Source organism: Daphnia pulicaria, chromosome 6 (assembly GCF_021234035.1).
Source record: "Daphnia pulicaria isolate SC F1-1A chromosome 6, SC_F0-13Bv2, whole genome shotgun sequence".
Classification (NCBI taxonomy): Eukaryota; Metazoa; Arthropoda; class Branchiopoda; order Diplostraca; family Daphniidae; genus Daphnia; species Daphnia pulicaria.
In genome coordinates, this window is record NC_060918.1 from 1,224,887 (window position 1) to 1,237,027 (window position 12,141).

The 12,141-nt window shown below is 40.8% G+C and overlaps 2 protein-coding genes, 2 long non-coding RNA genes and 1 other non-coding gene across 8 annotated transcripts in view; 4 read left to right on the forward strand and 1 right to left on the reverse strand.

Moving 5' to 3' along the window:
• LOC124343657 (F-box-like/WD repeat-containing protein TBL1XR1) overlaps window positions 1-12,141 on the reverse strand; it is a 393,640-nt gene that overhangs the window by 370,037 nt on the left and 11,462 nt on the right. The gene's annotated exons all lie outside the window — the stretch shown is intronic.
• The window catches only part of LOC124343835, a 62,826-nt gene that overhangs the window by 49,964 nt on the left and 721 nt on the right, over window positions 1-12,141 (forward strand). Inside the window, exons 12-20 of the long non-coding RNA XR_006919311.1 lie at window positions 9,458-9,684; window positions 9,756-9,990; window positions 10,081-10,222; window positions 10,295-10,385; window positions 10,707-11,029; window positions 11,146-11,336; window positions 11,451-11,750; window positions 11,818-11,940; window positions 12,011-12,133. This is a non-coding gene — a long non-coding RNA (uncharacterized LOC124343835). The remainder of the gene's footprint in view (window positions 1-9,457; window positions 9,685-9,755; window positions 9,991-10,080; window positions 10,223-10,294; window positions 10,386-10,706; window positions 11,030-11,145; window positions 11,337-11,450; window positions 11,751-11,817; window positions 11,941-12,010; window positions 12,134-12,141) is intronic.
• Window positions 313-4,469, forward strand: LOC124343695 (syndecan-like). Of its 3 annotated transcripts, none has more exons than XM_046797133.1 (4): window positions 313-936; window positions 1,738-1,858; window positions 1,998-2,759; window positions 3,257-4,469. In XM_046797133.1, the coding sequence occupies exons 1-4, from the start codon at window positions 844-846 to the stop codon at window positions 3,424-3,426; spliced, it is 1,146 nt and encodes a 381-aa protein (XP_046653089.1). In that variant the 5' UTR covers window positions 313-843; the 3' UTR covers window positions 3,427-4,469. The 3 variants fall into 3 exon arrangements, with proteins under 3 accessions (XP_046653089.1, XP_046653090.1, XP_046653091.1); XM_046797134.1 differs by having other exon boundaries at window positions 314-936; window positions 1,741-1,858; XM_046797135.1 differs by having other exon boundaries at window positions 314-936; window positions 1,744-1,858.
• On the forward strand, window positions 8,040-8,112 carry Trnak-cuu. Its single transcript has one exon. It is a non-coding gene; the product is annotated as a tRNA-Lys (tRNA).
• Window positions 8,491-8,798, forward strand: LOC124343927. Its single transcript, XR_006919451.1, has 3 exons — window positions 8,491-8,575; window positions 8,637-8,729; window positions 8,784-8,798. It is a non-coding gene; the product is annotated as an uncharacterized LOC124343927 (long non-coding RNA).

Here is a 12,141-nt window from a genome sequence, read left to right on the forward strand (position 1 = left end):
TATGTCTGGGATTTTCTTTTCCATTCCAACGAAATTTGGTGGGTCGGAAAGAACAAAACTAGTCTTCGAGATGAAGATATTTTGAGCGCTGAATCCATGACCTAAATTGAGTCATTCATTTTTCCCAACATGATGAGGAAATGATGAGATTGATTTTTGGTTTTTTTTTCTCCCTTTTCTTTCCCGTGTGTGTGGTTTACATTCGTCCGTATAATTTCCAGTCTGTTGTTGCCTTGGAGGAGAAAGTGGGGAGGAGCTGAAAACAGCCGCCAGATGGCAGAGTTTTTGGAACCCAATGGCGGAGGGACACAAAGAAAAATCCAGTCCCTTCAGTTTAATGGCGGCTCTCGGCTGGTGTGTTTGATGATCTGGGCGTGAGTTGGGATCTTTTAATCCATTTCGGCCTTTGGTTACATCGAGAAGTGTCTCGAAATCACGCCAATTCCCGGCAACTAATTTTGTTCTGTTGATATTTAACATTCCGTCCCCGAATCGACGAGTAAAACTCGGCCATCGTTTTGGCTTCACCAGTGAACTGTGTGGTTGAGTGCGCGCCTGTGAGAGAGAAGAAGTGTGAAAGAAAGAAAGAAAATGCCCAGCCTGACCTGAGAGCATCACCGTCTGTGTTTAGAAAATTAGAAAAACGGACAAAAGGCTGCAACTATCCTAATTTATTCGACCACGTTCTCCACTTTTGTATTGAAATAACACAAAAATCTTGGAAGAAAACTTTAGAAACGGATATCCGGCTCTTAAAATAAATAATACTGAAAAAATCTCTCTCTCCACCCTCTCACACACACGTAAGGCAGACTCTCAAACGCTCAGGAAATTCTCTCAAAAATGAATCCCAGAATACATATGGCGATTTTCATCGCCTTTTTGGCTGCACATTCGGTTAGCAGTAACATCAACAGTGCATCATCGGTTGCCAAGGTAAGAATGCCACCACTTTTATTGATCTTTTCACACATCTGGACTATCATAAAACTCCCACACCCTTGATTCCAGGCTCACAATTTTGTCACGACACATTTTGTTTGGTTTTGTTTTATTTTGTCGTTCTTTTTAAACTAACGTTTTGTGGAGAGAGAGATTACTTAATGATGTGGAAGTTTTGTTTTCTTGTAGTTTTAAAAAATTTTGGTGCTAAGTTGTTTGTGTTTGTCTCTCGAGTTCTGTTGATGACATTAGCATCAGCACCATCGAGAAGGTCTCCCATGAGCCCCTTAGGAAATATGGCGTCTGATGTTCAAATCAAGACATTCCTCTGCGCTCGATTTTCCCGAACGGTTTTATTTTTTCCAAAAGAAAAAGAACCTTTTAACAATTTTGGCAGATATATGAGAAATTGCAGCTCTTTTATGTAACTGTTTTTTTTTCATTCTCAAATAGGAGAGAAACGAGAAAATTTGCATGTGCCGACCTTGGTCGTACCTCTAAGGTTAACCTGAAATTTGAACATGAATGAATGTCCTTTGCTAGTAGTAATGTAGGCCATTGGAGGTCTCAAGGCTTTTTCCTTGCGAAAAACTAAACAAACAAAAGAAGCTACACCAGTCAAGGATTAAGTCTTGATGATTTATTCATTTGACTCGTTGCGTCTCATGTTCATCCCCCGCCCAATTGAAATTCCCTCAGTTTCTAGAAACCCCCACGCCCACTAACATTTAAGAAGAACTGAATTATACAGCGACACGTAATCTTCTTCTTCTTCTCGATTCCGTATGGTCTCAGCAGCAGCAGCAAGTGAGTGGGCTCAATCTGAAAGCTCTCGACGACTTGTACATTGACGACGAAGGTGACGACGACATCCAGCTGGCGGATGAAGCTTCCGGATTAGGACCCCTGAAACCGGGTAAGAGAAATATCTATCGATGAGTCGACTCTGTCTCCCTCTTTCTTGTTGTTGTTTCAGAGGGAACAGCAGTGCTCGGCGTTTTGTTTGTGCGATTCGTTTCTCTTTTGAAATTGAGTTTGATGGTTTATTGTTTCAGCCCTCGGGGTGGAAGACGAAGAAGAAGAAGAAGAGGAGGAGGAAGACGAGGAAGAAGTGGATGAATATGACGACAACCCTGCGCCGGTAGAGGCAGCCAAAAAGGCCAAGGACGCCGGAACTACGGCTACCGCTACCACAAACAGCGGCGGTGGCAGCAGTAACAACATGACGGCCGGTATCGTCAGCTCTAGCGACTACAAGGATGACGTTGTGGCACCACCCAAAGTGAGTCCCGTGGCGGCCTCACCAACGATGGGCAAACCTCCGGCGCCGGCCGTCGAGGACGATGAGGACGACGAGAACTTTGACGGGTCGGGCGGGTCGGGCGCTGGAACCGGGTCCAACGTCGACGACGAGAACGAAGACGAGGACGACTACGACGACACGGTGACGGATGAGGAGGGTGGAGGCATCGACCTCGGCTCCGTCATCACGGAACCGGCGCCAAAAACAACGATGAAGCCCGAAAAGAAGCCCGAAGTGGTGGTGGTCGCACCACCCACCGCTCCTTCTTCTCCTACCAAAGCGCCAAAGGAGACGACCCAGGCTCCTTCGTCTCCTCCGCCGCTGTCCGGCGGCCGAGATGAGAACCAGGTTCCGGCCGAACCGATGACAACTCCCGTTCCAGGGCCCGTCGATCCTTCCCAGGGCAGCGGTGGTTCCATGGACGGCAATCGAGGCCATAACGACGTGCAGATTCTCGATCACAAGCCAGATGAGCGTCAAGCTTCGTTCTTTGCTCAGCCCGGAATACTCGCCGGTAAGTTGATTAAACACAGACGACGACGATGGTCCGAGTTCTTTGTTTCTCTTTTTTTTTTCACCCCATTTTGTTGTGTGCTGTTTTTGTTTTCGTTTTCTCCCATCGAGAGAGAAAAAGAAAAGAAGAACGGGCTGCGCAAAAAGGAGAGGAGGGGTCTCTCGAGTAATCTGGCCAGTTGTTGCCACCATTTGCTAGTTCTATCACCGAGGGATTTCCGCCTTCGGTTTTTCTTTTTTTGATTTTTCTCCTTGTGAAGAAGAAGAAGACCTAGCCCCTTTTGGGCGGTGGCCACATGGCCTATCACACACACAGAAAACAAGCGCCAATACATTTGGGAATGTCTTTCGCCTTGTCTTCTGTGTGAATGTGCCGCCGTATAGTATCCATGTCTATGCGGCTGCTGTTGTTCTTGATGCTCCCTCCCACTCGACCTCTTTGATCCGTCCGTGTTAAGTCTGATAATCTCGAAAAATGTTTTCAACGTTTGTTTACAGCCGTGATCGGGGGAGCCGTCGTGGGTCTGCTCTGCGCCATTCTGCTCGTCATGTTCATCGTTTACCGCATGCGCAAGAAGGACGAAGGATCCTACGTTCTCGACGAGCCCAAACGCAACTCGCCCAACTCGAATCCGTACAATAAAAACAGTCGTGAATTTTACGCTTAATTTAACCAATGATATAACTACTATCCCGCCATTTTTTTTTTCATTCTTTGGGTTAATTTTTTGAATCATTTTTGATTTTATGGCTCCCGCAAATCCTCCCAAAAGCTTCACACTTTTTTTTTATTAGAATCTACTCCCGAGTTGATTATTTGAATAATTTTTTTTTTCATGTCTTGATAATTAATGATGAAGTGAAAACCAACAAAAAAGCGAAATCAGCGTATTATGTATAGTGCATCGTTGTTACCGCCACGACTAATTATTTCACCATGATTTTATTCTTTTTTTTTCTTTTTTTTAAATCCCTAATCGCATTCCGTACTCTTTATTTTGACTCAAATTAATCAGCCAGGAAGAAAGGAAAGAAACACACATAGAAATGCACTTCTTCTTATCTTTGAACTCTGATGAATTTATTAATTAAAAGAAAAATAATTTTTGTTTTCCTTTTTTTAATTTAAATCCATACATTATTCATTTGCGGGCGAGAGGCGGGACTTGCCTACAAAAAATTATTTACATCATTGAATTTCACCGGCACCACATTTTTTTCTCTCCCCCCCTCTCCGTATAATTCAGTTACGTTGTGCCAATCATTTGAAGTATAATAACTCTCTTTCATTTCTCTCAGCTTAATTATTATTATTATTATCTAATTCTCTCCTTCCGTTTTCTAATGATGACACACTGCACGGGATAATAATTTTTTCGCCTGATTTTTCGTTGTCTGTCAAATCGAATTTTTTTTTTGTTGCCGTCACGTGGATGTATAAAAAAAGTAACGAAACGTTGACTCTCCTCCTATCACAATATCTTGTAAAAGGAAAAAAGAAACATTAAGCTAAATCCTTTCGTGTAATCATCAAATTCAGGAGAGAGTTGTATACATTTCGTTTGTATTTCTCTTATTATTTTTCAAAAAAAGACAAAAAAAAACAATTCGTCCTCATATGCAATAGTTAGGAAATCGATCAAGAGATAACAAGAAAAAATAATAAAAAAAAAAACCATGAAAAATAAAATCAGAACTTTTTCTTTCTTTCTCTGTCGGACGATGTATATCAAAAAGTGAAGAAGTTGAAGAAGAAGAAAACAAAAAAAAAACATTTGATAATTTTCTTTTCGGCGTATTCAGCATATTGTGAGTGTTGTTTTATTCTTGGACAATTCCCCCCTCTCTCTCATCATCTTACATAATATTCTGTTCTCTTTTGATTCTCCGTTGTGTCGCCCTCCTCACTTTGGCAATCTATCAATCCGACGCCGGAAGAAAAAGGAAAAAATAAGACATATGTCTATTTCTTCTTATCTTTCGTTCTTTTATTATTATTATTATTTTTTGTGTCCTCCCTGCCCTCTTACCTTTTTTGAAATGAAAACAAAATATAAAATAAAAAAATTTTGTCCTTACAAAAAAAACAAATTCAACAAAAACAGAAATATGTGAATCTCTTTCTTTCTCACTCATTCAATTTTTGAGTTTTTGGGTGGTGACGCATCGAATGAATAAGGCTCGCGTATGTACATCCCTCCCCCGACGAAAATAAAATAATAATAAATATATACAAGTTGATTGAATCAAGTCGTTGACGACGACGACGACTGGTATGGCTACTGCTGATTGGGGCGGAGGAGCTCCTTGTTATAAAAGGCATCGGCACAAAACCGTGAGTGATTCTGTTACGGAATATTACGCATTCTTATTCGTGGAACGTAACGCCAGTGCGCATTACCCCACACTCTCTCTCTACATGTGTGTGTGTGAGTCGATTTTTATTTATAACCTCAAAGGACTTCCTTTCGGAAGGGAATATCTTTTGAGTTTTTCGCTCCCGCTCCGGCGGCCTACCACATGAAAATGACTCACCGTTTTGATGTCGCGGGGATGGGAAATTTTTTTCTAAAGGAAGTCGGCAGAGATCGATGACGAGTTCGTTAGTTTTTAAAAAGAAAAAGAAAATTTGGTTCTACACTGTGACTTTATTTCATCCAGGAGAAAGAAGAAGACCCAAATTTCTCTTCATCATATTCGTAGATTTTTTGATTTTCTCTTTTTCTTGGCTTTTGTCGTCGTTGGTCCTTGGATAGAAAAAGGAGAAAAAAATGTCCTAGCTCTCCCGTTTCGCCAACTGCGTCATTGCATTCATGTATGCCGTCGGTCAAATTTGCATAATCAGAACGTGCAGACGGCGGCAGGCGGCAGCGGCGGCGTCGAGCAAACTGCTCTCGTCTGTTCCTCATCATCTTAGTACAGTATATGCGAACTTATTAGAACATGAGCCAAAGTGGAGATCCCGTTATATACGAGTCCCCGGCTGACAATTCCGGCCGGAATTCTCGGCCACCCCCTCCCTTTCTTTTCTCGCTCGTTTTCGACGCGCGTCAGCCCCAACACCTACACACACACAGACATATCTGAAAGTCTTCTTTTTTAAAAGAGAAAAAAAAGGGGAGCACACGGGACTATTTAAACAGGAAAAAGATACACGCATCGCATCGGAGCCAGTCAACAGTGCACGCAAACTATGAGAGATAACGTGACTGCCGGGTAGATTTGTCACGCCACAGAGAGAGAAGAGACAAGACGAGAAGGAGGAAATTTGTTTTAAAAAAGGGGAAAATAGACGAGAGGCCCGGCCCCTGCTCCGGTAGAATAGCGCGAACTGGACACAGCGCCCAGAGGATGGAACTGCTGCTGGCGCCAGTGTGTTGGGCGATGAGGAAATGTGTGTGTGCATTTTCTCGTTTTTATCTAATGTTCAAATGTTCCGATATTTCCCCGCGTGACACGTGGATGTGTGCTGTGGTGGTGGTTGTTTAGCCTTGAGAAATGCCACGACCATTATACACATCACGTCTTCTGTATTTATGACCAATACTACCATATATACATGTTCAAAAAGCCCGGGCTGGCAGCAGTTAGATATAGGCGGCAGCAGGGCGGCGTCGCTTAAGAAAAAGAAAAAAAAACCTTGACCGATTGTCTGTTTGTCAGTCACGCACTTCGTGAATGGTTTCTTCCTAAAGAGGATCGTAGACCCGTCAGCTAAATTTAAACACGTCTCCAATCAAAGTCGAAAACTCTCCCCCCCCCACCATCTACTACCAGCACCAACCATTGAATGAATAACCAAGTTTATTTCCCCTAGATATATTTTTATCTCGTGAATTATTCATCTGCATTGGATTTCATCATCATTCTTTTCCATACATGCTTTGAAAACCTAAAATAAATCAAATACAAATCTCTTCTCCCCCAACATCTCTTAAATAGATGACTGATTGTAGACAGTGGAGAGTGGTATAACTAGTATATTCATAGCTCGATCTGATGAATCATAATTTAAGGGTGGTGCGTATATGCTATCATCGTCTATTATTTGGTGAGCCTCCTTGTGCACGTCCCTTGACATTTTCGGGATCGATGGATGTAATCATTCGCCAATCAAGAATCAGCCCGGGATTTTTTGGTTGTTGTTGTTGGGGGAGTTACTGCTATAGTGTATACTCGATTCGCCGAGTCTATTTGCTGCTCCTATTATCACACAGTGCCTCCTTTATTTTGGATGTTTCTTCGGGAGTTCCTATATTTAGCCGAGAGAACAAACTTTTGGATAGACCGTCAGGGCGTCGGCCTGACTATATATCCTGCAGCGCCCAGCGGACTCTTTTTCTTTTTTCTTTTTTTTCTCAAATAGATGAGCAAAGATGAAAGAGAGAGAAGGGCAGAGGGAGGAAAAAGATGAACATCCGTCGCCTTTCGCTCCTTATCGGAGCCGTTGACTCGGGCTAATCAGTAAAAATAACATGCGGACGGATGAGGCGCCACCACCACTGGCAAAACCCTAAGGGAGGTGCGAAGTATCGTTGAGGAACGTTAACTTTTTTAATTTTTTTCCCCAAAGAGTGGGACGAAGCAAATAAAAACAAAAGGAAACCTTCCCACTTTTTTGTTTTGGTTTTGTTTGTTTCTGGTTTTTTTTTATACCGGAAATCAATTTCTCTTGGTTATGTCGAGGGAAAGACAATAACTGTCTGATAGCGTTTATTATTTCATGATGGATTATTCTCCGTCTTGTCTAACGAGGCGTAAAGATATGTGTGTGTATGTGTGTGTATGCATGTACTCGATAGTAATGCTGACGGACCCGGAGAAGAATCTTGTTATGTGTCTTTGGCCCGCAATCGTCGACGTGCTTTTATTGGGCGCTAGGTGGCAGCATTTTCTTCGCTCGACAATTTCAACAACAATTCAATCACGAATCCACCACGTCCCTCAAGTTTTCCAATGACATTTACTAGGTAACTATACTAAGGGTTGTTTGCCTCTTTATTGGATTTTCACTGTCATAGCAACAGAATATGATTGGCAGAATGCGAAAGAGAAAATCTATTTTGGTAGCAATGTGAGTGGATTGAATTGGTTTTTACGTAAATGAAATGAGAGCGACATACACGTCGGGATGAAAATACTATTCGGGGGTGATTTATGTAACAAAAAACTGTACTCCGCATTCCCCACACCCATAAATAAACATCAGAACATCTTCATCTCTACCAACGAATTGGTTTTATAGTTTGTATTTATAAGCTAAATTCAAACATATTTGTAAGCCTGGCTAGCTCAGTCGGTAGAGCATGAGACTCTTAATCTCAGGGTCGTGGGTTCGAGCCCCACGTTGGGCGATCCTTTTTAAACCAATTTATTGGATTTATTTCTCTTTATTGTGGTTTTAGTACAATAAACCAAAACTTCATCTTTGTTATTGGTCTGCTTCGTTATAATTGAGCAGAATTTTTGTCAAAATTGTTTTGCCACTTTAAACAACCTTTGTGACATTTATTTAATTATTTGTGTTTGATTATGCATTTAATATATTTTTATCCATGGGTTGATAGTCTGTTAACACTTTATTGTTGCTGTCCAATGTGCAAGGAGCCAGCCAACAGCCAAGGACTAAATTACTCGTTTGAATGGATTTTTTAAAAAGTTCAAAATTATTTTATGTCTAAGTACAATTTTTTAACGTTAGATGTCCTTCTATTGCAAGTCCAATTTTTTACGCTAGATGGCGGAAATCAATCACGCAATTTCACGAAAAGTAGGAACTAGGTCCGTATGCAAATTTGTTTAGAACTTGAATTTATGGTAAAAAAATGAAAATATTCATTGAAGAGTGAAATATTTTTATATTGTTTAATTCTAACAGGCGTGCGTTCCACCAATCCACACTTGGTGTTCGGTTTCGTTCGCAGAAGGAGCATTATTAGCTATAGCCAACGTCGGATTAAAAGTAAAAAACGTAACAGTTATTATTAGACGTAATAACACGCTTAAAAACGAAATGACCTTATAGGCGAATGTTTTTGTGTTCGTTTTTAATCGTCTACTGAAACAACAGAAACAGCAGAAACAAATTGTCTGAAGATTCATGCATGGTGTAAGTTGAAATTTAATCTCTTGTTTTTTCCCCATCTTCTATATTACGTCTTCTTATTTTATTCTAAGAATTATGTTTTATCTATTCTGTGGAATAGAGTTGCAATTATTGGCAGCTTGTTTTCCAAACGGTTTATCAGCAGTCAAGGTAAAACAAAAAGTTGAAAATAATTTATGATCGTTATTGTTGAGTGTAAATGAGACGCAGTTCAGTCAGTTGGGTTTCAGAGGCATTGGCAAGAGAACACCAGTTGGAAAATGATACCATGTTATTGTTTCCTACATTACATTTATTTATTTCCTAATTAAAGTAGGGAACCTTCAGTTGGTTTTCATCTCATTGAAGTAAAGTTTAAATTTTTAATGTTCTTAATGATTCATTCAAGATCATACAAACAATTGATTGATTTTTTGTTCATATCCCATTTAACAAATTCTTCAAAGGCTTTCGGGTTTTAACTCTTCCTATGCCTCTAGATTCATGGACATTGTTAATTTCTTTTTTTACAACAGTTGTAAGAATGTATTCTTCAGATAATGAGCTTATTCTATGATCATAATAATTCTTATAGATTGCTTTAATACATGCAGCCGTCGTAAGTTCTTAATTATAAGATGACTGCTGCCCGATCTACCAACAAGTGCTACCCAGTCATGGTGAAAGGCCGGCAACCAATTCGGAAGACGGCAACAAGAAGTCATCATAGAGATCAACAGAAACGAAAGCAACAGTGTGAAAGACGAACGGCTAAGTTGGAGACCGTGCCGAGCTATATCTTGCACACATCTTTCCCCTAGAATTGTTCTAATAAGATGAGGTGTTTAAATCGCACAGAAAAGTTTCGTTTTTATATATGTAACAGTAATTGAATACGATTTGCTTCTATAGTTGTGTTGACTGCAGTGTCCTGCTCGAGTGGACTTGTCCTAAGGAATAAATCCTAAGTAGCTGACCAAGCATATTGACTAAAACTCGTTCCGACGGCAAAGTTTGCCCAGGAAGAGTTACGGAATCATCTCCAACTCGTCTACAGATTAAAGAAAAGGCTCTTCTTATGACCCAACGACACCTTCATCCTTTGCCCTCACTGCTCCCACTCAATTTCCTCGAGAGACAAGTCAAGGTAAACTCAAAAAAGTTTCAATTAATCCACCGGCAAAATAATATGATGATGGAGTTAATTCACTTTTAATTCAAGAACTTGTTCACTTAGATTCTCCCCATTACTTGCCCCAACCCTTGTTGATCAAGGAATGGGTTCTAAGTGAAGCTCGTCGTAGGGTTGCTTTCCTCTCATAGAAACTGTTGAGCTCCTGAGAGGATCTCTTGAAGAGAAGCCCCAGCATCAAGACCAAGTAGGATCAGCGTTCGATATTTTATCATTTATTCTATTTCTCTAAATGTTTGGATTGTAAAAATAAAAATAGGGAATTGAGAGGTGCCGTCGCTTTGGTTTTCGGTCATTTGGTTGGCGTCAGCTGCGCGGTAAAATGCGTCCCTGCAAGACTGACACCAACAGTAAGTACACTCGCATATCCTATGAAGTCTTCAAGTGGTTTTTCTAGTGTTTTCATACATTTGGGTAAATGATTGTTGGGTAAATGGTGCTTGCCACTGATTGACGAATCCAACGAACTTATGGCATTGCTTCTGACCGGGGTACACATGTCACACACAACATGTCGAACGATTAACGACCAGTTACATGTCGAGGGTCTTCACTCTCGAAGTTCACGTAGATCATTACATAAAACGTGTGATGCAGTGGTGTAGAGGTTGGGTGAGAACGGAATGTGCTAAATAACCATTTGGTTTTCATTTTGATATTGGTTTTTGTAGACCCATCCCCAAGAAAGTCTACCTGTCAGGAGGAAAGGCCAGTTTGCATTTCCTTCACTTTCGAAGGTCACGTAGATCATTTCGTAAAACGTGTCAAAAATTGTGTAGAGGTTGGGTGAGAAAGGGACGTGTTTCATAATTATCAAGCAGGTACCACAGCCGCAAGGCTTAAGAGGTGGAGGGATGAAAAAAATTGTATAAAAGGAGAGAGAAAAGGCGAAAGAAATCAGTCGAGTGAGCATCTCCGACACGGCATCAACTGGTGCAGCGCACTATTTGTCACCAACTGCCTTCTTCATCGTGTTACCACTTCGCAATCATGGGTAAATATTCTCCTTTTGTTTTTTTTGTTTACTTAGTGTTGTATTAATGTTAATTTTGATTTTTTGTTAATGACATTAATTACTGAATATTTTGTTTAAATTTATTGATTGTATAGTCAACTACGGCGTCGTGCTGCTGTTGTGTGTTGAACTGTTGATGGCTGGTTACTGTTCCCCTGGCGAGATATCGGGTCCCTTCATAAAGCAACAACGAAGAAATCAGTCAAGTGATCATCTCCGACATGTCAACAATTGCTGCAGTCACTAACTGCTTTCTTTGTCGTTTTAAATCAATTCGCAATCGTAGGTAAATATTAATTTTTATATCGAGTCAATTCTGTCTCGTTTTTATTTGTTGAACGTCACTACAATATGACCAGATATAACTGAAAATAAATTTTCAAATTTATTAATTGTCCAGTATAACTAAGGCGTCGTGCTGGGTCTTGTATCGTTGACGGCTGGTTCGATCACTGGTGTACCGATGTTTCCTGGGTATGGCGGATACCAAACCGCAACGCTGCCGCCTTGCTACACAACCCTATATGACACGACCAGTTATACCGAGGCCCCCAAATACTACACCAAGGCTCCAGATTATTATACCACAACTTATGCTGCCCTGAACTGCTACACCGAATCCCCTTCAGTTACAGCTACATTACCAAATGGTCGAGTATTGCACCGATGCACTTAATTACTACACCACAACATATCATGGGTAAATATTCTGTTACATGGAATTATAATATGCCAACTATTGAGTATCCAAATTATTTATATTCTAGTCGGATAAAAGGAGAGAAAAGGCGAAAGAAATATGACGAGTGGTCAGCTCCGAAATGGCAACAACTGCAGTGCAGTAGTCGTCACCTTCATTCTTTGTCGTACCACAAGTTTTGCAATCATGGGTAATTTTTTCCTTTTTTTCTGGAGATGTGAATCAGCTCTAAGTGTTTTTTCTATTATTTAATATGCCAGTTTTCATTGCGCCAGCTTATTACACCGATGCTCCCAAGTACTACTCTGCTCCCAGCTACTACACCGAGGTTCCAGCTTGTTACACCACCAGAACAATCGAATATAACACAGAAGCAATCATTGGTAAAAAT